The following is a 26,044-nucleotide window of genomic DNA, read 5'->3' as shown; positions in this document are numbered from 1 at the left end:
TGATCTGTCAGTCTCAAGCTAACCTGATTCAAATACTGGCATTCTGCAAGTGCTTGTGGATGTAGAACTTGAATAGTTGTTTCCCCTGGTTTTAGGCTATATTGTAGCATATATGTAAATTCAGATTACATTTGTCTTGTTGAGAACTTAGTTACAGAAGAGAGGGAAAGATGCTTTTTTAACTATCCTAATCACTGAATGCAGTGATTTCCATTGATGTTGCAAGTTTGGATTAAACATTTTCTCTGTTTCTCTTTCATTTTCTTAAAATACTCTCAAAGTTAAATGTCTATGTTCTTAAAAATATTCTCTAAGTTTAGAGTTTGGGAAAACTTGTTAGTGGCTGAGAAATGTGTTCTGTGGTTTGTTCCATGTAATGGTATGTCAATGGTTTTAAATTACTGTTTGATGCAAGTTGCACAATTCTCTCATTTTAACAGTTGTGCTCTCAGAAAGATACTGAAAGCAAAGAGAGCCTCAAAAAGTGTTGTGAAATGTTACCCTGTTAGTTTTTGCCTGGTGGTGGGTTTTCTTTTTAATTACAGAGTACCCTAATCTCATATTTATATAAGATACACACGGGACTGATTTCGGCAAAGTGCTTGGCTGGTTAACTGCAGTCAGTCATAGCTGGAAGCCAGTGTGTTTGAGCTTATCAAACCAAGGTGAAGTAGTTAACTTAAAACTCAGTACTGCTAGCTTTTCTCAGACAAAACTTCCTAAATCATTGGGGGAATTACAAATTTCAAATGAGCAGTTGAGACTTCAAAATTTTACTCCCAGGATTTTTGCAGTTCATCTGTGGTTCCTGTAGAGCCACAGAGAAGTTAAACACTTCATTTGGTGCTGAGTGATCGCTTCACTTGGCTCAGAATATAGGAAACCAGCTGTCCAGTGCAAGTATGGAAATGTTGAGAAAAGGAAATTCAATAGTTAAAAAGATTTTAGTGGATTAGAGGCTTTTGGGCAGAGAAGAAAGTAGGGGACTAAGATTAAGGAAAGTGGGATTAAATTCTAGGGTTGTCTAAGGAACAAAGTAAAGTAGTGGAATGGGATTAAGGGAAGGAAAAATTTGAAGCCTAATGAAGAAGGGAACATGGTAGATGATGGATGTGAGACACAGTCAGATGTGAAGAGATGCATTGGGGAGTGCAACTACAATCTAGTGAATGGACACATTTAAATTGGTATATTCTTGCAGTTACATTCACTAATTCATAACAGGAAACAGTATAAATTGAAAGACAAGTAAAATAGATTATATTTTTGCATGTAGGCCAGTAAAACAACAAATATTAGCAGAGTTTAGTGGTGTCTTTTTCTTAACTCCTCCCTCAGAGTTGTATGACTGAAATACACATTGCCAAGCCATTATATCACAGTTCTAGATAGTTGTAAATGGCTCTGAAAGCAGTTTGCTATTGACAGAGGAACAGTTCTTTTCAGTATGTGAAAATTAAATCTCTTTTATTAACAATCTTATTTTTTTCTATGGTAATAATGAATTTAAGTGAATACTTTAAGAGTTTATGGTTTTTTATTAGTTAGCAGAGATATGTATCAGTGTCTGTTGCTTTCAGAAGCCTTTTTTTATTATGGGCTCTTGATTTACATTCTATTTTTACCCATTTCTCAGACAGAGGATCATTGATTTAAAAATTAGGCTTCTGTTTTAGTGTATCTACAGTAGAAATAGGTCCATTTACCATTTGTGTTCTACCTTCCTGTTAAAAATAAAAAAAAGCCAGAACAGCAGCAAGTCTTGTTTAATCTGAAGTACTTCCAAAAGCCTGTAAGCCTCTTTCATGTTGCTAATGTGATATAAGAAGCTACAAGACACCTTGGAGGCTTTTGTGCTACTCTAGAGTTGCATGTAGTGTTTTTTTTGGGTAGGGTAACAATTTATAACAAGTGTAAACTGTAATTTTTTAAAAGAAAACAATTTTGTTTAATGCAATTATGTATAGTGCATGTACAAACCCACAAATTTTATATTTGTTGTCAAACATTTTTATGGTCTAACATGCTGATACCTATAAGTTTGAGAACTCAAGCATGTACTTGTGATGTTTGCTATATGCATTAATCAGTACACAGATTCTAATGCTATATACTAATTCATGTTAATTGCAGAAAACTGGTTTTAGAAAAATTACACCTGTCCCAAGCACCTTGGGCTTTTCTGTTGCATAAAGATCACAGAAAATATTTTTCTAGTGAGACTAATGTTGTAGTGTCCCTAAATATCATTGCAGCAGATAAATGGTTTTCATTAATTTATCCTGCTGTGTTTTGTTTTCTAAAATTTGAAACTGCAAGAGAAATCCTATGTACTGAGTAGATGCTTATAGACGTTCACTTAACAAATCTCTGCACATTTCTGAAGCAAATGCTATAGACAGTAACTTATTTATTTCCTAGATAAATCAGATAAATATGATTCTAGAGATGTGGAGAGACTTCAGCAAGATGATAAATGGGTTGAAAACTACTTGATTTGGCGTCATGATGTTGTGGATGATACGTTAAAGATGATTGATGAAAGCTTTCAGTGGAGGAAAGAATACACAGTTAATGGTAAGCTATGTTATACAGTGATTTTGAAGGTGTGTGTTGCTTTTCTCTTGAACTACCACTGACCTCTATATGTAGTTTCATTAATAACCTTTTAAAGGTTTGCAAGTATAATGGAGAGCTGAGCAAGAACTTTCAAAAGAGGAGAAAAAGTATTGCTTTTTATGTTGACCAGTAGTGTCTCAGTTTTATTGTGGTTCCATATGTCCATTGAAAGGGTGTTTAAGGGGAAGGAAGGCAGCTATCTCTTGCTTTGTTTCTTTGCATCATAGAATTCTAGAGAAAAAGCAAATAACAAAAAACCCCACAACAAACAGGGCTGTGTTGTTCATTGTAATAGCACTGGTCTGGTACAGTAAATAAAAGATCTCATGTTTGTGCTCTGTAAATATTTTGAAGGTGAACTCTGTCTACAGGACTTCACACTCTGAAGGATAGAGCGTGGTGGGGAGGATTCAAATATGAAAAAAGTAAACATTTGCAGCTTTTTTTTTTCTGTAGATTTTTTTCAATTATTCTTACTTCATAAATAGATTCTACTCTGTAGCATGAGAATAAGATATTGAGATAATTTGAGATCTTTACTATTTGTATTAATTTATAAAGGCCTTGGAAAGTGGCTTGAGGTTTTTTTGCTAGACTTTTCCATTTTTAGTGACTTCTGTTAAGTTACAATGTGAGTATTAATATGATTACTGAAATAATATTTCATTTGGTTTTGCAGACTTGTCAGAATCTGTCCTTCCAAAATGGTTATTTGAAATTGGTGCTCTCTTTCTACATGGATACGATAAAGAGGGCTATAAGTTATGTAAGTTATACAGAATAGACTATTTTCAGCCTTTGGTCATTTTTTTGTTTTCAGCATTTTATCTTCTTGAAAAATAAGCATTTTAAGAACAGACATAGGTACATATTGGCTAGTGTTTTTACTTAAAAAGGTAATTGAGTTCTAAAGGTTTTATTTATCATAGAAGCCACTGAGTTGGAAGGGACCCAGCAGGGTGATGGAGTCCCACTCCTGACCCTGCACAGGGCGGCCTCAGAATCACACCATGGGCCTGACTGTGACACGCTTGGTGACGTGAACACTGTCTTAAACAAGAATATAATAGATTAAACTATGCTCTGTGTTTGAATAGTGGTTTCTCTTCATCTTGTAATACTGTCTAGCTAACATGCTATATTTAAAAACATTTGTTTCTTTACATGAAACAAGTTGCTTTTTACTTTAGTTTTGCAACTGGAAGTAAAAGACATGGAGAAGAAATCTGGTTTTTACTACAGCTTTCCAGGTTTCAGGGAGAAGAATATTGAGCATATCTAAAGTTATTTTCAGATATGTTGTATAACTTAGATATGGTAAAGGTAGTAAAAATGGAAGCTACTCTTCACATTACTGCCCTGAATATTTATATTTATTTTCTCACTTAATGTATAATCACTAATTTGGATTCAGACATTTTTATTAAGTCTTTACTTTGAATTATGCCTGTGGTTTTTTTTTTTTCATGGAAAAACAAGTCTCTGAATGACTCATTTTTTTATTCCAGAAGAATATATACAAGGCTTTCATTTCTACAGTGTTGGTCACCTCCTGGAATTTTAAAATTTTATTTTAGAAAGATCTGTTGCTTTTATATAATGCTTAATGCATGTATAAATAGTTTTTCAAAACAAAGCAACTGCAGTGCCGTAGGAAACCTAAGAAGAAAAGGAAACATTAATTTTACAGCAATACTTAGAACATGTGCTGAACATAGTATTGCCAGAAGACCATGTGATTTAATTTTAAATTATGAAATACTAATCTAGGTAAATAGTCTTTGAATATGCAAAAAGTACTTTTCCACTTTATTGTTTTTTCTGACATATAATTCTTTGAATTTTCAATTTCTAAAAAATTATAGTAAAAAAAGTGAGAAATGTGGGGTGCTTGAAGAGGTGTGTGGTTTTTCTGGCCATTCAGTGGTCATAAAATCAGGACAAGTATAAAACACAAACTCAGAGGTGTTAATACATTTCAGTGTATCCTCTGTAGTTACTTACATGATATTTTCTGTTTGCTTGGATTGTTCCTTCAACTTTTACATCTGTTTTTGTCCAAGTTTGGTTCAAAGTGAAGCATCATACAAGAGATCCTAAACAGCAACTTGAAAAAAAGAAACTGGTGGCTTTTTGGTTGGAACATTATGCCAAGAGAGATCATGGAAAGCCCTTGACAGTGGTATTTGACATGGCTGAAACTGGAATCAGTCACATAGTAAGTATTTTTACTGTCATGTCTTGATTACTTTTGGAATTTATCTTGTGTTACAAGAAAAAAGGAAGTCACTGTGCAGTCCTTGACACACGAATAACTTAACAGTCATTGAGATAAGTGATATGGTAGAGCTTTTTCCCATGACACGACAGTTTCCAAAGTCTTTTGTTACATATTAAATTTTGTCTTCTGCAATATGCTGAAAACTTGGTTTTAGTTTGGTGGCTGAGCTGGTTTAGATTGCAAGGTTGAGATCTTGCCTATCAGTACATATAGGTTTAATCTAGTAACTAAAAATCTCACAGATTGTCTATAGGTTAAAAAATAAAATGTATTTCTATACAATAGAATAATTACATTTTTTTTACAGAGTGCCATGCTGTCCTGTTATTACAGGAATGGCTGGAACTTGTATCTTTGTGCTTTTTTTGTGTGGTAGTGGTAGTATGGCAAGAATTAATGTAAGCAAAAAAAACCCATCCCCAAACCCAACTCCAGAAGTTTGTCTATATCTGGCATAGGCAAGATTATTCATGTTGCATTGGGACCTTGCAGCTGTGCAGTACAGAGCCACCAGCTTATGGGGAAGTAATTTGAAAAATAAATGTGGTGTGATTCTGTTTTGCAAGGTTGGTGCTCTTACCTGTACAGTGAGAGCTGTCTGTTTATGGTCCTAAAGATAGTACTGGAACCACAGTTTTACTTAGCAGGAGTAAAGGATTGTAATAATTTCCTTGATGTGCAAGATTAATTTGATTTGGGTTTTATGAATTATATCCGGCAGCAGCTTTTTTCCACCTGTGTCTTTGAGACTCCCAGAGACAAAATCTCAGCAAGTGCTGTCTGTAACTGTCCCATTCTACAGTCTTGCTTTATAGTTAGTATGTTTATCACAGAACAGGAATATTTTTAATGGCTATTTGCAGCCATGTGGAGTAATTGATGAATCTGTCCTAACAGAAAAAGAACTTGAATCTACGAGTTCTCTTCCAGAGCATGCCTCATTTGTTTGTTCTGTTGCTATGGACATTTGCTATATCACTTTTATCACCATGCAGGAGATAATTCTGGTAGCTCATGGCTTGTTGCACCAGTTCAGGTAACTAGAATAGATGCAGTTATTGAATAGTCTGTGAAATCTGCACTTTTAAGTCCAGACTTTCATCAAAATAATGGATCTACCCCTTCTGCTATCTGATAGTGCTGCTTTTGGATAGGCAGCAGAACAGAGAGCAGCATCCTGATTAATGGAGATTCTAATCATTCTAATCTATCATTGTGTTTGTGCTGTTAAATGAAAGATATTGCATTTGGTACAGGCAATAGACAGTTGAGATAAATGCTTCTATTAGAGGCCACCTTCTGCCTGTAAAGATGTCAAGTTAGTTTCTAGTTGCTGAAACCACTTAAAAAGCTTTCAGGTTGTGGGTGGTCCCTTTACACAGTGTTATTTTTTGGGGGGCCTTTTTCTCTCTCTGCAATATTTTGGTAGTGTGTTTATGACAACCTAGGAGCTCCTTCCCCATTGTTACTGTTATGACAGGCTTTGGATCCTCAGCCAGAAGCGCTCTGTACTATTTCTGAAATTAGTAGTAGTGGTCATTTCTGTTCAAAGGACTGGGAAAAGTACTCATGGCTAGCTTCCCACCTGAGTACCATGTTGTGGCAAGGTATCTCTTACTTTATTTCTATACCTGTTTCATAAAAACCCTTCCTTGCCCTTTACTGTGTGATGCAGTTCCATTATACCTGGAATTTTGCAAAGGAGGCTGACCGTACTATTTCTGTACAGTTGCTCATTGGATAGAAGCATCCTGAAAATGGGTGGTATAGAAGCAGCTCTTTTGAGCTCTGTCTCTGCCCACAGTCTCTCTGCATGCCACCAACTAATATTAAACCCAAAAATTCTCTTCAAAGGAAACCTATTTTTTTTTCTTTGGAAATGTAATACTGAGTGCAGTAGTATATTGAACAGTATGTAGGATAATTACTGAAGGGAAATTTCAGTATATTGAGTATTCTTCCACCTGTCAAGCTTCTCTAGTGCTTGATTTCTTTTTCCTGTATCTTTCCTGCACATATTAAGTCCTGTTGATACTCAGCAGTAGTTTAGACCTTAGTTATTGCAGTGATCAGAGGTCTATTGACTTCTTTCTCTGATGATAAGGGGAAGTTGTGACCACAATCCTGCAGCAGTTTAATGGAGGAAGAAGCCTTGCATTGTGCTTTGAGGATATTTGTAGTGTATGTGAAATTTGGTCGTAGTTGACTACAATTTATCTATCTTGTGCTTTTCATTAAATGCCTTAACTAAGCCTGTACTTTTTAATGTTTTGGCTTGCTTTGGGTTTATGCTGTGGTTTTGTTTTTGGCTTTTTTTTTTTTTTTTTTTAGGACTTGGATTTTGTCCGGTTTATTGTCAACTGTTTTACAGATTATTACCCAAACTTCCTCAGTAAGTATTGTATGTTAAGTATTAAGCATTGTAGACTGGTGTAACAAGAGCATTTCATAATATGATAGAAGCTGTTGAAGATTGTTGGGTTTTTTTCCATGTGCTTTCTGTGGTAATTTCATCTTGTCCTGAAATCAGTACAACTTTATTTTGTGAATAAACTTTACTTTCATCAAAAATCAACTCTTTTTGTGCAATAATAATGTTTATTATTATTACTAAGTAATAGTTCTTACTATGTTTATACCTAGTAAGAACTATAATAAGCACATAATAGAAAGGAATTGACCTGCTTTCCTTTGCTTGTTACTTGTGTAGAAGTTTTACAAACTTTGATGATAGTTTGTGTCCTTTAGGAGTCTTGAGTGGTCAAAGAATGAATGGCTCTAGAAATTTATGGGGAGCAATGGTTTATTGTGAAAATGAAAATGGTTTATTCTGAAAATTATGTGTTCTGGAAAGGCATTTTTCTGTGCACACTTAGAAAACTCTGTGTACTTGCCTGCTAGTTTTTTGATGCATAGGCAAACACTGCATAGTTTATACTAGCTACATTTTAGGTGAAAGTGTCTGTGAATGGTGCAATTGCTTAAATTCTGAATATTAAATTTTGGCTTGCTGATCAAAGTTCAAAGCTTTGATCAAATATCAAACTTAAAGGCAAGTGCGACACTGTTTTTTATACTTTGACTTTCAAGAGGAAAAAAAATTGGGACACTTAAGTGTTTTCTAACTTATATGGTTAAATAAAGAATATTAGGAAAAAATACACGTACAAGACTTATTTGTTTCCTTTTGAACTAAGGGGTGCTGAATATACTTGTTAAACTTTCTTCTATTCAGTAGCTGGTTTTCTAGGTCAGGTTGAGATCTTGTCTTCACCTTATTTGTGAGATGAGTTATTAGTTACAGAATATCAGAAAAGTAATATCTCAGAAAGTACATAACCAATAGAGCATAAACAATATATTCCATAAATATATAATACGTAAACAATATATTCCAAGTATAACTTGGAATTTTATTACTTGTTTTCCAAGCAAACAGCTAATGTTTCTAAATAGCAATTAGTTTGTACGAAATTGCTTTTACAGGGAAGTGAACACGAAGGTTTGTAAAAGTGAATACTTATTTTTTACATGAATGTTATTGCTGTTCTTGTTCTTAGAGAGAGAAATACCTAGCACTTCGTATTCAGATTTTTTTTTCTTTTCAGCAAAGATAGTAATATTTGAAATGCCATGGATAATGAATGGTAAGTTTTTTTTCTGTTTTTTTTTTTCTTCTTTTCTGATTGTGATAACTTTTAAAATTTAGCAGCATAAATAACAAGCATTTTTCTACTCTGTGTAGATACAGATGAATAAGGGAGTTTGTTAAACATGCATCTTTAAATCTGTCAGTTTAAAGGTTGCATCCTTTATATTTTTCCTTCTATCATTGTATTTTGGATCATACTTCACATGAGGTCTGTACTCATCCTGTTGTTTCCAAATGTTAGGAGACCTCAATAAATAATCTATTCCTTGAATGCTGGTAACTAGAATCCTTTCAGGAATCCTGTCATTAGCAGTGATGGTGATTTATAACCAGCTCAAAACTAGAATACACAGTTTAGGATAGATGCCTGACACTGGGTGCTGATGTGGTTACATTTGTTCTGATATGGGTACTTCAGTAATTAGCTGTAACTATGATGTACAGGATAAATATGCTATTCCTTACACTATGTAAAAATGCGTATTTTTATGTTGACTTTATATTTTCCTGCATATTCATGTTTTACTGTCACTGAAATAACAATGGTCTTTGTAAATGCTTCATAAATCTAAACAAATATCCTTTAAATCAGCAAGACATTTCATCAAGAAAGAGTGTATACATCTTTTTCAACCTCCCTCACTCAGATTCAGAAACACAATTGGTTTTACCTGCTCAGTACTTCAAGGGCTAAATTCTAAGACAGCAGAGTTGTCAGTTATTCAATCAAAGATACTCCTTCCATTTTCTCTGTAAATAATACCTTTTTCCCCTTGCATTGCTCATTCCAAATATAATAGATACTTTCAGAACGGGCTCTGCAATATCTTGAGGGATGTAACTCACTTGAGTTATGTAAGATCTACCAATACACTGAAAAAAGCCTACAAAAATAAAATAACAAAACTGCTTTCCTGTTAACTCATGTATACCTTTTGTTTTGTTTGGTGTTTTGTTTTTTTAAAGCTGCTTTTAAAATCGTGAAGGGTTGGCTTGGCCCAGAGGCAATAAGCATGTTGAAGTTCGCAAACAAGAATGATGTGCAGGAATACATCAGTGGAGAGTATCTGCCACCTCACATGGGTGGAACTGTAAGTACTAAATGTCATGTTTCTGTTGTGATAGATTGAGACACCTATATAAATTTCATGTGTGGGGTTGAGGGTTGGCTCTTCACAGATGAGAGATTTCTTGAAATTGTTTTGCCAATGATAATTTCAAAATCAAAATAATGTAAAATAGGTGAACTTCATATGTAGAATTTGATATCTACATTCTTAAGTACATTAGCTACTGCTACTATTTTTTATGAATTATTCATGCCCTTATAAGTCCCTGAAAGCCACTTAGATAATTTTTCTTGAAAGTCTGAAAAACTAAGCGTCATTGTAATTGTACTTTTTTTGCTCCCTGGTGAATTAGAGATGGTGTTTGTTTATGAAGCAAGTTCTATGAACAGAAAGTAGGTTTCATTGTCCTCTGAGAGTTCTAGTCCAGCTCCAGAGCTTTGATTCATTAAAGACAGTTATATTGTAGCTATTTTTCTTTGCTATCTCTAGGGCTGCATTTTAAGACATGGCTGTAGAAGATTCTTTTCTAAGAGTGTAGTAGAGCTCCAAAGTGGTACAAGCAGCATCAGTTTAACAAAACCAGAATCCAGTTCTAGTGCAATCTGGAGTGGAACAGCACAAGCATCTTGCACAACAGGTTTCACTTTTCACAAGGCTAGTAGATCAGTATTGCATAACCTTTAAAATAAATCAGCAGAAAAATTATGCTTTAAAATATTAGTAGGCCATTTATTGTAGTAGAATAAGCCCACTGCAGGGGAGTTACTTTTCATGGTTCTTTTTCCACCTTTTCTTATCTGAAGTACTTTTGGCATTATGGCAGTAACAATATGGAGAAAAGGAGGGTTGTGTTTTAGCAATAGTAGGGGAGGCCGTCTTCCTTTGTATATGAATTCAGGGCAGTGTTATTGTGGCCAAGACGTAAGAAACTTGTTTGGGGAACATAAAAGAATGTTACTTTGACTTTCATTTGACTGAGATTAGGATGCCTTTAAAAAGTGCATGTGACTCTTGAAGAAAAGATACCCTTTTTCTCCGTGGAAAATTGCTGCCCCAGCTCCCAGTCTCACAGAAGAACTTTCTCATATGGAAGAAAGCTGGAATTACTGCACAGCAGGAATGGGCATTGAGGGAAGGGCTGATGATGTCTGAAGCAGCTTCAGTAAGGGATAGAATGTTGCTTAGCAGTGGTTTTGGGCTTGCCTCCTGTGGTATTATCCTATTGTTGCAATAGAGGGACAAGTTTTTTTCCTTATTAAAGCAGAGTATCTCCCATCTGCTTTTTAGACTATCTTACCTAATAGTTCATTATGTCTTTAAAGAAAATCTTGTGGTTTTGCTAAATATCCTCCTGAAGCATCTGATGAAACACACAGTATTAGAGTTATTTGTAATCCTGCCTTGGGCCTGAAAGGTCTGATTGCTGATTAGTGATTGTTGATCAAGCTGGCTCCATGTTGCCCATCTTCTGAGGGCATTAACAAGTCTCAGAATCATGGAGGCAGCTTATCCACATCGTTTGTCTGGGGTAAGAAGTTGCAGTGGCAGAAATAAAGTAGTAGAATAGTAGTAAACTTGTCTGATGAACTCCAGGGGTTTTAACAATTTTAGAAAAACAGCTTTATCTCAGCATATTAAGAGCCCTGTATTTTGAACCAGCACATGCTTTGTCTAACTGCTGAGTTTCACTATATGGGTGTTTTGAGCTGTTAACCTCAGAACTGTCATAATTTGGAAGAATTGTTAGCAAATACTGAAACTCCAAAATTGTACTCTAAATCTTTCTTCCCAAGACTTTTTCAGTGTATACAGTGAAGCAGGATCTTTGCATCTCTGGTAACAGGGAATTTTTGACTGACCAGACAGCAGACAACTTAATGCCCTTTCTCAGAATTTAACCTTTCTTGATGTGATTAACCTTGGCTTCTCTTGAGGCAGCTAGCTAGAGTACAATTCACTATAATTAGTATTGTCAAGCCTTGCTTTTTGAAATGCAGTATCTGACTTGCACAAATTGATTCCTTCAGTTTTTCTCTCAAGTGCTTGGTTTTATTTGTGAGGCACACTTTCTTTTTTGCCTCCTTCTGATTTTCTCTCTGTCATCTTTGATTTCAACACATTTAGTTACAGATCTTCATATTTGCCACGAGCCTAATACCAGTGAAGAACACAGCATATCTGTGCATCCTTTGCTGTGTCCCCTACCAGGACCCAATTTTGAAGAGCCAAGTCTTGCCAGTGGAGCAGATAGTTTGGCTGATTAATTTGGGGAGATATGTGGATTCCACTGCACTTACATTCTTTGTATTTCAGAGAGGCTAGTTCTGGAAGTAAAAAAAAAAAAAATCTGTAGAGTTAACAGTGTTGAACTTGGAGTCAGTGATTGCTTAACTAAGGGAACTGTTCTTTGTTTCTGTTGAAAGCCTCCAACTTCAATGTCTCAATGAAGTTATCTTTAAGCATATTTTAAGTCTCTCTCAGGGTCACTCAAAAGATGAATCAGAAACTTTCCATAGCTTTAAAATCCTTTGATTGACTGCCAGCTGTGAAAGAGGAATATTACATGCTTTATTTTAGACAACTAGTGGGCAAAGGTGTCTCCAAAGTACCAAAAGCAGTAAAACTAATTATGGAAAATAAAAACTTGGGTTTTGCAAGACTTCAGATTATGAATTGGGTCTAAGTTCCATTCAAGTCCTCATCAGTATGTTGGCTGTGGCTGTTACCATATTGCTAATCCATACATTGAGTTGTTCTTGTCCATAGTGGACAGAGATCATTTGCTTTATAGCAGGTTTATTTTGGTAGAGCTTGTCAAAATTGCCCAGGGTAGATCTAGGAGCAAGCTGATGCTAGCCAGCCTGGAAAATTAGGGTTAGGTGCTCAAGAGCCACTTGGTAATATTTTTCATTTAGTAATAAATGTATTCTAACTCAGTGTTTTCTGGCTTTCCTATCCATTGTATCAGATATTTTGCCATTTCCAGCTGTTGAAACAGTCCAGTTCTTAAGGCATACACATTTCTGACTGAGCAGGGAGATTTATCTCTTCAGTAATATTTTCTGCAAGACTGAAGTACATACCATGTACACTTTGATACAAGACATGTACACACAGTAGGGTTTTGATTTGTTGTTTTGCCCAGTCTTTCTTTGTCAGAAGATGGATTTAACAAGGATGAATTGATCGAGATTCTCTGTACTGGTGCCAATATTGAACAATGTGTGCAATTGCTGTGCTTTTCACCTGGGTATCTAAATTGATAGCCCACAGGTTTTCTTGGAAGTACCTTATATAGGTCAGTGGCTTGAAGGTAAGACATGACTAAGCTTGCATATGACTACATGCACATGGTGGCCATGAAGTCTTGGAATATATCACTACTGTGATTAAGACACCTCTACAAAACCAGCCCAAAGTAGTAGCATGCATTCTCTAGATCTGCTATTAAAAAAGAGCCTTAAGTTTATAGAATGGATGTATCAGGCATTAAATAAATGTCTTGTTTACCTGGCTGAGGTTTTCACCCTGTTAGTAGATATACTCATGTCACTGAAACTTAGGCACTGTGACTAGGAAGTGTGGGACTTAAAACAGAATCTCATCAGTGGGACAACTCAGCTCTTGAAGCTATCCAGAAGCATGGATTAACAAGGCCAAGTAATGTGTGCAGCAAAATTAATTCCCTCTATTAAGGTCACTTTGTTATGTGTCCTTCATCCTATGCTGGAAGGGAATGACAAGGCTTTGTTGGTTTGGATAAGGGGAAGCTGGATATTTCTGTCAAATGTGGGATGTCAGTATTGTAGAGTCATTGAGAACTTAAGTATTCTGCTGCTGCATTACTCAGATGTCTTAAATATGGTCTTTAGTCTTTGGAATGCCAAATCAATTTAGAGGACTGAATTGCAGAATGTGCTAAAGGTCCACACACACATTATGTTTAACTTAACGGATTATTTGGGGTTGTTTTATGGTTTTGGGCTTTATTTCCTTTTTTTAAAGTGGCCATTATGAAACTAACAAGGAATAACTGATGTTTTTCATCACTTTTGAAATATTTTTAGAAATAGCTGTCATAAGTTTTAAGCCACATTTTTGAGAACTAAGAAGAGAACTTCAGCAATTAGACTCTGAATGCTGATCCTTGATAGACCAGCTTCTGTAGTTCTGCTGTGAATATAAATAAAAGTTACAGTTTACTGGCTTCATTGGATGACTGTATTTATTAGTCTATTGATGATAAAGTAGAAATTCTTGATGTCAGCTTTCTGTGCAGGGGTGCAACTTGAAATGGATAAATGAAACATAAAAGTAATGTGAAACAAGAAACAAAGACTGTATTTCCATTTAAAAAACCCTTGAGAAGGTACTTCTAATCCTCTTGACTAACTCATCTTTTATAAATCCTTATCTTTCAGGATTCTTTCAAGTACAGTTATCCTCCATTGGTTGATGATGATTTTCAAACTCCTTTATGTGAAAATGGGCCCATTACAAGTGAAGATGAGCATGAAAGTAAAGAAGAGATAGATACAGACACCAAGGAAACTGGGGAGCTGAATGAAGCACAAAACCTTAATCAGAAAAAGGTATCTAAGTGAAAATTTAGGCAAGACTAGCTAGATGGTTACAAAGTGGGACAAGAGGTGTATAATTTAGGTTACTTGTCTTTGTGTTGTATGTTTTTACAGTTTTCTGACTTCAAATTTAGCAAAAAAACACAGGAAAAGTAAAAAATTATAATTGCAGTTTCAACCTTGACTCTTGGTGTATTAAGACAAGTTTCATGCTTCAGAATGCATAAAATGTGCACCAAGTACTTAGTCTGTCTCTTGGGATATAGTGAATTGTACAGCAAAAGGAAAAAGGTTTCTGTGTTTTGTTTTCAAATGTTGTTTTTCTAGTAGGTTTCTTTTTAATCTTGGGATATTTAGTGGTGATCATTTTGAAATAGATCTAGTTTTCTCTGATGCTTAAATCAGAATGTACATGAAAAAATGTTGTTAAATATTTATGCACTATTGGATGTTACTTTGTTTTCTTAAATTATTGATAAAATCTCAACATTTAAATGTTTTCATTTATTCTCAGGAGAAATTGTATTCCTACTCCATCAATCATGTTTTGCAACATAATCTTCTTGCAGTGGTGTTTATACAGAAATAAAGGCATTGTTTTGCACAAGTCCATATGAAGTTATATTTAGGAATATGCAGTAATATTAACTGGGGATATTGCTCTTGAAAATAGTAGAAAAAAATTTGAAACTCACTACTTTATTATCATAATTAATTTTGGACTATTACTTGCAAAACTTCTGTTTAGTGGAGTAGAATACAGTTTCATTTACTGTTACAGGTTTGTCAGAATAATTTGAAATGTGCAGCTCACTTAGTCCAGCTGTTATTTGCAACTTGGCCAGCTTTTAGGAAAAAAAAAAAGATAATTTCACTGACCTTAAGGTCAAAAGGAAGCATTGCATAACCACAGTTAGACTCAGTAGCTTGTTTTCCTTGGGGCACACTTTAGTAGCTATGATTCTCACATACAGAAACATGGAGAATTTCTGCTCTGTGTGTGAGTTGCCTTTGGTACTTAAGAGGCCTCAGTGTTTGCTGGCTTTTAATTTGCTTGGGTGACTTAGCTTTCTACTTAAGGTATTTTAGGTTTTTTATTTTTTTTACTCTTGAAATACCATAGAGCATATAATTGTTTTCACTTTTATTCAGTGTAATAATTTTTTTCAGTACAGGGAATCATGAGGGATAAACTTGGTTAGTAAGTGCCTGTCCTGTAGGTGCTTCCACTTTTGTAATCTACAGTAATATTTTTTAGTAGTTTTATGTCAAACAAAGCCCAACATATAACTAGTGCAATGTATTTACACACTAACCTTTATCTACCATTTTTATATCATTATTAAAAATGTTCCCATGTGGGGTCTTTCTATACAGCCTATTTCATATAAAGTTTTGTATTCCTTTTGTTCCCATACTTCAAACTTGCATGAACTGAGTTCTCTTCATGTCTCTTCTCCATATTAAGAATGGAATAAAAAAAGGAGACTAAGCAAACTCTTCAGTCAGCTGATCTGAAATCATGATGTCACTAATTCTTTCAGTCTTCCGTACCCCCCCCAGCACCTGCCCTGTTTTGCATGTATTTTCCTAATGTTATAGGAGAAAACCCTCAGAACCTAAGATGTACCTGCAGTTTTGAAAGCACCAATTCAATCAGCATTACTTATTTTATTTTCTGCAATACTTCGGAGTTTCATCTAAGAGCAACGAAGATATGTTTAGCTACCCTGCAATGCAATGAAGTGTGGAATTGGTACTGTGTTTTCTGTTACAGTGGTACAGTGATTGTATTGTTTTAATCTGTTTTAATTTTGATTTGCAATGGATGAATAATACCACTGCTTTATAATCTTTGATGTGCTATGACTTATCGTGTCTGGAGTTTTCAAAAACAGACTTGACCAGCAGGAAAATACATAGAAAAAAACCAAAGCAGAATTTGTGTTTCATACACGTTTAATGTATTATGTAATTTCTATAGTAAATCATTTTATTCAGTGAGCTTCAAGCACTTTCAGGGAATGAATATATATAAAGCTTGGTCTGTAATATGTAAACTGTTGAAATAAGCCTCATTGTATTCTTTGAAATATCTGTATGATTCTGTAACATGTAATCCTGGTTTCTAGTTAATCATTATAACTATCATTTTTACTCAGATGAATTCTATAGAACAAATTTCCAAATCAGAGGAAACTGACAAAACAGAGGTCAAACCAAAAAATGCAAAGAAAGCATTAACCACTTTTAAAGGACCTTTATTACATATCAGGTAATAATAATTTTCTTAAATTTCCTTTTTACAATGTGCCTTGGACACTTGAGTACTGAACTAGTTGGTTTTCAAAATAAACTTTTTTTCAGACTGTTAGAGGAAAACAAATTATAAACAACTTTTTAAGATGGATTTTTACAAAACTCAAAGAGTTTTTTCTGGTTTTACAAGTTTTCAGTGAATCTTCTGGTGTCACCAAAGATTGGTATACTTTTTGTACAAATAGGTGTATATTCCACAGAATTGTAGAAGTGTTTTGTTTATATTGCGAAACCATCTGACTAAGTTAAGTCCTTATCTGTAATGAGAGCAGTGGTTTGACATTGTTTGATTTCATTGGCTCAAGAAAAACCAAAGTTTTTTTCAAGACAGTTTTCACTGTCAAATCTTGCTTGAATTCTTTTGGCTTATGATGGTATAAATGTCTACATAATAGTTTCCACCAGTTAAACTTGTTAATGGGTCCAATTTATTTTGTGTGGAAAGGACTCTATAATGACATATCTACCCAGAAGGTTTTGTCATCCAAGATGCAGCATCTCACAGTTATTTTTATCACTAAACTAAAATAAAGAAATCAATTAGCCAGTATCACTTTTTCTTTTCACTGCCTTCTAGGTTAAGATGCTTGCTTAGAATTTGATTTAGATATTAACTTTTATTTTCACTTTCAGTTTGCTATTAGATGAATGAAGAAAATATCTAATTTTTAGGTAATTTCTTAGCTAACTTTTCAAGTGCTGTAATGAATTAGTTTTGGAATGAATTTTAATAATGACATGCTCATTAGCATAAATATATTTTATATGTGTAAATTTTTCCTAATTTTGAAATTAAAAACCTCCTCTGTATAGCCTTGGTTTCTTGTATGGCAAGACAAAGGCGTAGACTGCAGAACTGGGATTATAAAAGAATGTTGAACATTTTCTGTGACAATCACAAATGCTAGATGTGTATTCCAACCACTTTTTAATTAAAAAAGAGAGGAGCACAAATCATAAGCAGACAAGAAAAAAAATCCAAACAAGCAGAAACACCCCCAGAAACTTCCTTTTTATTCTCTTAAAATACTTCAAGCTGTCATTGAATAGAAGTAACTTACATGGACTGCAACACATGGAAGAGTAAAGTTAGTCAAGTATAGAGGTGTTAATACCTGTAGTCTTGCTGTCATGGAAAATAAAATACTGGTGTCTCCATTGTTCTTGCTGTTTGTTTTGTTTTTAAAGTAAAATCCTGAGTGCAGCTGTTGCTCTGGACATTTTACTGAAGGTGATTGGGCCAATACTATATAGTGCCATTCATAACCAGTTGTAGGCACCTATCACAGAGACCATAAGCTCTGCCACCCTGGTTAACTTGCATCCTTGCTCATCTCTCAGCATTGCTCTGTGAAGGGAGCAGCCTGGAGCCTGAGCACACAGCTGAGGCACTGCAGCTCTGGCACCATAAAATCACGGACCAAATCTGGGTCCTCGTGCTCTTTTGTTTCTTGTATTTTTAATCATGCTTATGAGTCAGCTGTCTCCCTCATTTAGACCACAATTGTATTTGCCTTGTATACCTTACAATGAAAGGCTGCCTCTGACTTTCCTCCTCAATAAATGAATTTGTTTGGTCAGACAAAAAGCAGCAGCTCCCTTGTACTGTCTGGCAAAGGAGCAGCTCGTGGTGTGTTGTGGTACAAGAATTTCTAGTACAAGCTGGTTATGTCACACACCATCAGAGTAAGGAAATTCCTGCAGCTGTGAAAGTTAAAAAGCTTGGATGTTTGTTTAAACAATCCACCCTCCTAATAGCTACATGCCACCTACCCCAAATGCTGTGGAACTTGATTTCACTGACAAGAGCCATAGAGCTGTGGTCCCCAAGTTGTATTTTTTTTTTTCTTTCCTTTGCTTAATGACCATAATTGGTAGAACAAGAAGGATCAGGCTCTGGCAGAATGTTCCTTCCCTTGATCATGTTTGTGGCTTATTTTGAGGCTGATTATTTTCTTGTTTCATTTATGGTTCATCTTGCAATCACTGTTGCACACAGCTGCAGTACTACATTATTAAGATAGCTAAACTATGTTGTAGCTGTACTCCTTCCCTTCCCTAGCACTGGTTACTTCAATGACAATTTGGAATTGAAAGAATATTGAGAGGAAGAGGGAATTACCCTATGAAGCGGTTTTAAACCCACCCATTTTCTGGTTTCTACCTTATTTGGCACACTTCCTTATCCCCACCACAAAAGCAGTAGTCTTGTCATGTGGACTGACTAATGCACTGCAAAACATCAGCACCCCAACACCGCAGTCACCCCTGGAACCTGCTGCTGGCATGGGCGTTCACACTTGCCCTGCAGCACCAAGGGCTTTTCTACTCAGCTCATACCCTGGTTTAAGCAGGAGAAGGATTGGTACCATAAAAGGAAGTCTTTTGAGGAGGAGGTCAAACTAACATGAAATTGGCATTCCAAAAAGAGGACATGGGAAAAAAATCATGTGGTTTGAAAAAGTATATGCAGTTCAGTAGTACGGAGTAGAATAGCAGTTCTTTGCGTGCTCCTCATGTGACATAATGAAAGAAAAGTTCTTCACTTGCTACCCAAGTTTCCTTTCAACTTGTATTATATGAGCATGCCCTACCTTTTACCTACTAGTGTTCATTTGAATGCTTATCCAAATTGAGTTGTGTTAGTTTGATGTGGTTTAAAATAGCTCATGCATGACTCTCTTAATTGCACAAGAATATTAAAAACAAGCAATAACTTTATTTATGCATGTGGTACCACAAGTATGTGAAGACTGACTCATAAGTACAAGTGAATTCAGCTGTCGTGGTTGAAATGATTGCCAGTTGTGGATATCTGCCTTCTATGTGTGCACTATATCCATGACAAGGATGGATGGTCGAGGTTGAAATTCCTCCCTGTCTGTGTCACCTTACACTCCTTAACAGGAGCATAAATTAAAGTCAGCGATGCTTTCCCTTAACACACTGCCCAAAGATATGCAGTAGCTGACTATGAGTATCTGTTGGCTGTTCCTGCTGTTACAGATGGCAGAAGTCAAGGGCAGTTATCAGCTGAGGCAGCCAGTTCCACTTGTCATGAGTCAACACTGAGCTTCACTACAAAATTTCTGCTTTTTGTTTTCATAGCTTTTTTTGATGAAAATCTGTTTATGCTGACTGTAACGGCAGGGTAGAAACTATTTTATTTTCCTGGAGGTGTGGCCAAGTTTTTTCTATGATCTATTCTAAAGATAATCCAAAGAAACTAATTGTTTTTAAATTTTCTATTAGCCCAGCAGAAGAGTTATATTTTGGATCCAAAGAAACTGGAGAGAAAAAATGTTTGATAGTTCTCACAAACGTCGCTAAAAATGTAGTGGCTTTTAAAGTAAGTGTTTAATGTGTGGTCTGGTTTACTAACTTTGTAACTTTTTCATGTTTTCTGTCAGGAGGAAGAATACTATTAAATCCATTTTACAAACAAATTTTTTTTGTTGTGTAGTGATGTTTGAAGCAGATCAAAGATCTTCTGGCTGAATTCATGCCTACAATGTACCACCTCAAAGGGGTTAATTAGTACTACAAATCTTTGGAGCACTGAGTAAAAAAGAGCTAAAGTGATGGTTGTTTTTTTAGTGAGAGAAATACTTTTTGAGAAGTCATCTTTTTAGAATATTTCTTTTAAAATACTGGCTGGAAACAAGTTAGAAATACTCCAAAATAATGCAGATCCATCTGCAAATGTCACCACCAAAGGAATTAGTAGTTATGTTTGCTTCAGAAAGATGGAGTTTATTTGCATCTTTGTGGATTTTTTTCCCATGTTTTGCATTCTCTGCACATTAAAATAACTTAAAGTTTTCATATTTTTATACTTATATTACATGTTCTTGGCTGGTTTTAAATATGTATGCAAAAGAAAAATAGCAAATGCAAGAAAACAAGGGTTAAATGCAATTGACAGGCAGAAAAAAGGAATATGCAAGAGTCCTATTTTGCCTACAAAATTATGTATTTTAGAGATTTGTCCTAATAGTCAAGCTTTTGGGGATTTAGTTATTACAGAATGAGAGAAGTTATGAAGCAATCGTAGTTTCTGCAAGCACTTACTGTATCCTTCATATTTCTTGTTTATAGGTGAGAACAACTGCACCAGAAAAATACAGGGTTAAACCCAGTAACAGCAGCTGTGAACCTGGCACTTCATTAGATATAATAGTTTCTCTTCATGGTGGTAAGTAAAACTAAAATAGAGCTTGTAAGAAATCTGGGCAAGTAGTATTAGACATGCACTGATGGTTGTGTGTGCTTGCTGGTGTGTGGGACTGACTGATGCCCATGTCTACTTGACTCTTGTATGAGAATGGTACCATTTGTTAGAAAAACATGGGTGTCAGAAAGGATTTGAGTAACTGCCTGTACTGATTTCCTGCTTCACTGAGGCATAAGCAGCTGTTGTCTGCCACCCATTTTGTTTCTTGTCTTAAAAAACAAAAAGTCTGAGTGGCAGTTGTCTCACTTGTTCATTATTACAGTGGGAGTTTCTCTGCAGTAAATCAGTTTCCTAAATTGTTACAAGGACAGGTAAATTTGCTGGAGAAGACATTCTTTACAAAATTTTGGGTTGTCTTTGAGCTATTAAGATGAAACTAGTTCTGTTAAAATGAACGTATAGAATTTTTGGAAAACTGTAATTAGAATTATTGACCTTTAGAGAATGATTTCCTAGTTTTTATTTCTAGTAAGACAGTGTCTGGTGTCCTGCAGTAAGCAAGTTCTCATTTTATGGCACTTTTGTGCAAAATACTTCTATCCTCCTTGCAATATTGTTGTTTTATCTAAGCACACTGTTGCTTTTTTTTGTTTTTTTAATCTTCCTTGAGGGCAGGTTTTGCAGCTTCTTTGCAGGATCGTTTCCTTATAATGGCAGCAGAAATGGACCAGTCCTCTGGAGCAGGTGTGCCAGAACTGACTCAGTTTTGGAAAGAAGTCCCTAGGACCAAAGTGATGGAACATAGGTAAGCATATGGTTTCCTGATCATAGGGCTTTGGGGGTTTTTAAGCTTTTATTAATTAGCTGATTTATAGCACTTGTGTAATCATATTCAATGAAGGATTCTCCAAATTCACTTGTGTGGTTACTGACCAAAATACATTGCTGAGACTTCTGCTCTGTTTTAACTGATTAGATGTGGGTTTAATGTATAAAATGGTATTCTGGATGTGCTCTTCTTTTTTTCTTGTTATTCTCATGCTGATTAAGAGTTCAGTGGGAAAGATATGAATGCATGTGACAATACACATGAACAATAGTGGTTTTGGTTTTTTAATAAGAATGTGTCACTTGAGTTTTCTGAAAGGAAGAAGTCAAGGAAAGCAGACATCGTAAACATAAAAGTATTTTCTAGACAGTATTAAAAATGTTCCCTTTCTACTATTAAAAATCAGAAATATTTTTTGTAGAAAATTTCTCCAAAACCTATCACATGTTCATATGTGTATTTTTGGTCTTTATTGGTGAAAAGATAATCTAGAAAAATCACTAGAAAAATACATTTCCCCATACATTTTTTTAAATGCACCTGTTGCTCTTCTCCTCTCATCCTGTCACATTGGGTGGTATCACTGAGCATGTCTAGGAAAAGTTCCCTGCAGTTTTGATTGGTTTTTTGCCATAGATTGTTCCTGGGGTTTTTCTGTGGGTTTGTGGGGTTGATGTTTTGGAGCCTTCTTTACCCCCTCATGGCCAAAACTGCTGTGGAAAAAGTATTTTGTGAGTCTTGATGCCTAAATCTTGTTCTGTGTTTGCTTCAAGGGCTTATCCCTTACTTCCTTTTTGATTAAAATCTACATCATGTGAGTGGCCTTGAGCTTCCTTGCATAAGTGGTGCAATTTATTTGGGTTTTTTTTTAAGATAGACCCTGAAACAATAGAGAGAAGTTATTTGATTACAAGTGTGCTGTGTACATTGGTTACTCACAAATACAAACCTGACCTTTACTTTTTGGCAAACCTAGACTAAACGTAGTGTTATTATAATTATTGTGTCTTAAATTTTAAAAGTGCAGGGACTATCCTCTTAAGATGGATTGTTTACTCCTAATTATACAATGTTGCATTAAATTTGTGATTTTTGGTGTGTGTTCTTGTTTCCTTTTTACAGGCTCAGGTGTCACGTCGTAGAAAGTAGTAAGCCCTCTTCTCTGACATTAAAAGACAATGCATTTAATATTCCAGCAAAAACTAATGAAGATTTACATATACAGGTAATAGCATATCCCTTTGTGCTGAATATTCAGCCAAATTATAGAATATGTAGAGATAAAAAGAATTTTTACTGAACCTTTTTGGAATTTTATGAATTATACTCTTTGAATGTCTCAGCAATTGAAGGTAACTACATCAGTGATAGTGATTTAATTATTTTGTTTAATGATAATGACTTAATAATCATTAAATTTTCAATGCAGTTTGTTCATTCTTCTTGTATATATACAGATCTGACATACCGATGAGCATCAGTGGTATCTTTTGCTTTTGAGTGTAAAGATGTCACCTGCTTGATGCAGGCCTTTTTGTTTACCCATAACTTAAGATTTGAAGCTCCTTTAGTGGGAGAGATTCTTGAAGTGTGTAGTGATAGAAAAGGTATTGCAGAGAGACCACTGAGAGAAGGCTTCCTTTTCCTTTTCCTTTTCCTTTTCCTTTTCCTTTTCCTTTTCCTTTTCCTTTTCCTTTTCCTTTTCCTTTTCCTTTTCCTTTTCCTTTTCCTTTTCCTTTTCCTTTTCCTTTTCCTTTTCCTTTTCCTTTTCCTTTTCCTTTTCCTTTTCCTTTTCCTTTTCCTTTTTTTTTCCTTATTGCCAGAATAGCTCAAAATTGCCAAGTGCTTTCAAGTGCAGTAATTCTGACTTAATGAAACTGTTCTATTTTCAGCTAACTCATTTACTGCAGATTAATAAAAGACTTGAGGAGCAGATGAATCGCTGCCTCTGGTTCCAGCAGCTGTCAGTTGTTTTATCACTGCTATCTGTTACTGTTGCTGCCTTCTGCTTCTACCTGGCATATGCCCAGAGAAGCTAAAAAGAATTGCTGTGCCCTGGATGTGCTGCTGCCTATCATGGCTCGTTGGAGTCAAAAAGATTGCAGTGCTGCACTTGGATTCTGGAACTGCCAAAATGAGGTTTGGGAGCCTACAGCAATGATCAAGGAACAGTTTACTGGGGAAAAAAAAAAAAGAAGAAATTATTGACCAGCAAACAAAATTACTGAAATTATTGTTTAAGTTGACACCTACAATAGGGCATGAGGAAGATGTTAAAGCTAGGACCTCTTTTCACTGTACAACTCAATAAAAACTACTGAACTGGAAGGAGGAAACCAAATACAACATTATTCAAGACTGTTGTGCTTTTTTTTCCTCTATTCAACTACTTTAAATACAATATTTCATTTTTTTTCATCATATTTATTCTTCCATTCTGAATCACTCCCATAGAAGATGCAAGCAGTCACCTTAGTGTATTCCAAAGTTAATCTGTTCATCCTGGAAAATTTACAGAAATTATGTAGTACAGGTGGATTTTTTTATATACTCAGTGTATGTACATACACATAAAGGAAGATATTTGTTGTTAGTAATTATTTTGATAATTCAGACTCATTGCTCTCATTGGTTAAGTTCCTTATTTTTGTGCTTCTTCTAAATGAAAAGTCATTGTAAACATTTCTTACCAAGTAACATACGCACAAGACAAGACACTATTCCTATTCTTTTTTTTTGGAAAGCAACCTGTATTGAAATTACAGAAGGAGTGTGGGAGCTGACTTCTTTACTGTGATGGCCTATTTTTGGTTCATAAAAAGGCTATTAAATAGTCAGTGTAAGAACTTCCTCTGAGCTGTGCAATACGGTTAAATTACATATGAAATTATGAAAAAAAGCAAGTCAAATCAGGAAGATTAAATACACTTGAAGGCAACATAAAAGTATTATATCTGCCATTTCACAGAAATTGTTGTGGAAATGGTGCATGAAGCTAGAAAGAACTTTGCTAACAAGGATTCTTTGTACTCATTGCTGTAAATATGTATATTAAAATGATGAAAACTTAAAAGGAGACTGATAGTATCTTTCATACTTTTAAAATTTTCACTCTAGGATATTTAAAAGAATTATGTTACTTGAATTAATTTTTGCTACAGATTGGCTTTGTAACAGATTTATTGGTTTTGTCTGCTGACTTCGATAGATGAGAAGTGATTGTTAAGGAAAAATAAAGGTCATACTCTGCTTCTGTCTTTTTGCTTACAGTGTGTTGGTGATGTATCATTTCTAGAAAATAGAAAAGGGCAGCTTAAAATAATAAACAGATTAACTAATAAACCCAGCAATATGATTACTAAAAAAATGCCATGTACAAAGCAAGGCTGCATAAATGTTTGGTGCATAGCCTTCTGTGCTCTTTTAATTTATACAATGGTTTACCACATCTGCTTTTTCTTAATTTCTCACTAATCTCATTTCTGCCTGTTTTGTTTCTCAGTATTTTGTATTCATAATGATTTGGCAATTAATATTGTTAACTGCTTATAATGAAGCTGTTACTTGGGTTCTTTTTTATGTGCATGCAACTCAAATGCTTTGCTTACGAGAAATGGGTTGTTGTCTTAGTGAGAAAAGTAACAAAGTAATTTGTAACCTTAAGATAACAATAACCATGCTATTAAAATGCCAGTTCCTTAATTTGGGTGGATTGAATAGCACTTTACTGTATAATTGCCAGAAATATATTCTTAGAGTCTTTGCCAATATGAATATTTTAATGTTTTGGTGCTTTCATATATTTTCAGTATTTTATTACTTATTTTATTATTGGTATTTTCTTTGTATGAATCAGATGAACATCTTTTCTATTTTAATATATTTTAGAAAAATACAGTTAAATAATAAATATGAGGAAATACATAGTCTTGAATGTTTAGTCTTTTAAAAATAGCTTCATCTCCTGAGGTTTTTGCTTTCTTGTTAGTCTGCAGGTACTTCATATGGGAGGGGTAAATAGGGTGATGACCCATAGTCTGTTGGGAACAGAACTTGTGGTGGTACTTGTCAGACAAATATGAAATAACTGACAATGGCTTCTTGAACAGAATGCCTGACATAATCACATGGACATGGTACTGGCATATCAGTGATACCATGGCACAAGGGATGCAAGTCCACACAAAGTGACTGTAGGGGGTTTTAACTTGAAATGGACAATAGTCAATTTGTATTTTTCTTCTTTGAGAACATCATTCTTTCTATCATCACAGAGTATTTTCCCAGTATTTTCAAAGCTTTCAGTTGTTAATAGTTTCAGATTTTGTGTGGCAGTCCTTGGAAATGGGTCTCACAGTGGAAGGTTTTGTGCTTAACACACACTGATGTTACAGAGTAACATGATTTGATACCCAAACTCAAGAGAAGAAACAAAAGAAAAAAAAAATTCACACTATGGGAAACTCAGTTTATAAAACTGGGTAATTTTAGAACTTAGACAATTCACAAAATAGCATTTG

General features: G+C 34.9%; 1 protein-coding gene across 2 annotated transcripts in view; it reads left to right on the top strand.

Annotated features, from left to right (window-relative positions):
- MOSPD2 (motile sperm domain containing 2) overlaps nucleotides 1–25,285 on the top strand; it is a 32,046-nt gene extending 6,761 nt beyond the window's left edge. For both annotated transcript variants that reach the window (XM_084201305.1, XM_084201306.1), the window contains 13 exons: nucleotides 2,422–2,577; nucleotides 3,299–3,385; nucleotides 4,683–4,837; nucleotides 7,232–7,292; nucleotides 8,509–8,547; nucleotides 9,519–9,643; nucleotides 14,044–14,214; nucleotides 16,365–16,477; nucleotides 19,774–19,870; nucleotides 20,620–20,716; nucleotides 21,371–21,500; nucleotides 22,647–22,749; nucleotides 23,417–25,285. In XM_084201305.1, coding sequence (XP_084057431.1) covers nucleotides 2,422–2,577; nucleotides 3,299–3,385; nucleotides 4,683–4,837; nucleotides 7,232–7,292; nucleotides 8,509–8,547; nucleotides 9,519–9,643; nucleotides 14,044–14,214; nucleotides 16,365–16,477; nucleotides 19,774–19,870; nucleotides 20,620–20,716; nucleotides 21,371–21,500; nucleotides 22,647–22,749; nucleotides 23,417–23,563 — 1,481 coding nt within the window. In that variant the 3' untranslated portion in view covers nucleotides 23,564–25,285. The remainder of the gene's footprint in view (nucleotides 1–2,421; nucleotides 2,578–3,298; nucleotides 3,386–4,682; nucleotides 4,838–7,231; nucleotides 7,293–8,508; nucleotides 8,548–9,518; nucleotides 9,644–14,043; nucleotides 14,215–16,364; nucleotides 16,478–19,773; nucleotides 19,871–20,619; nucleotides 20,717–21,370; nucleotides 21,501–22,646; nucleotides 22,750–23,416) is intronic.
- Nucleotides 25,286–26,044: the final 759 nt, after the last annotated feature.

The sequence above is a fragment of the Fringilla coelebs genome (genome assembly GCF_963513975.1).
Source record: "Fringilla coelebs genome assembly, chromosome: 2".
In the NCBI taxonomy this organism is placed as follows: domain Eukaryota; kingdom Metazoa; phylum Chordata; class Aves; order Passeriformes; family Fringillidae; genus Fringilla; species Fringilla coelebs.
The sequence above is the reverse complement of the archived record's forward strand: the minus strand, read 5'-3'. Positions and strand labels throughout refer to the sequence as shown.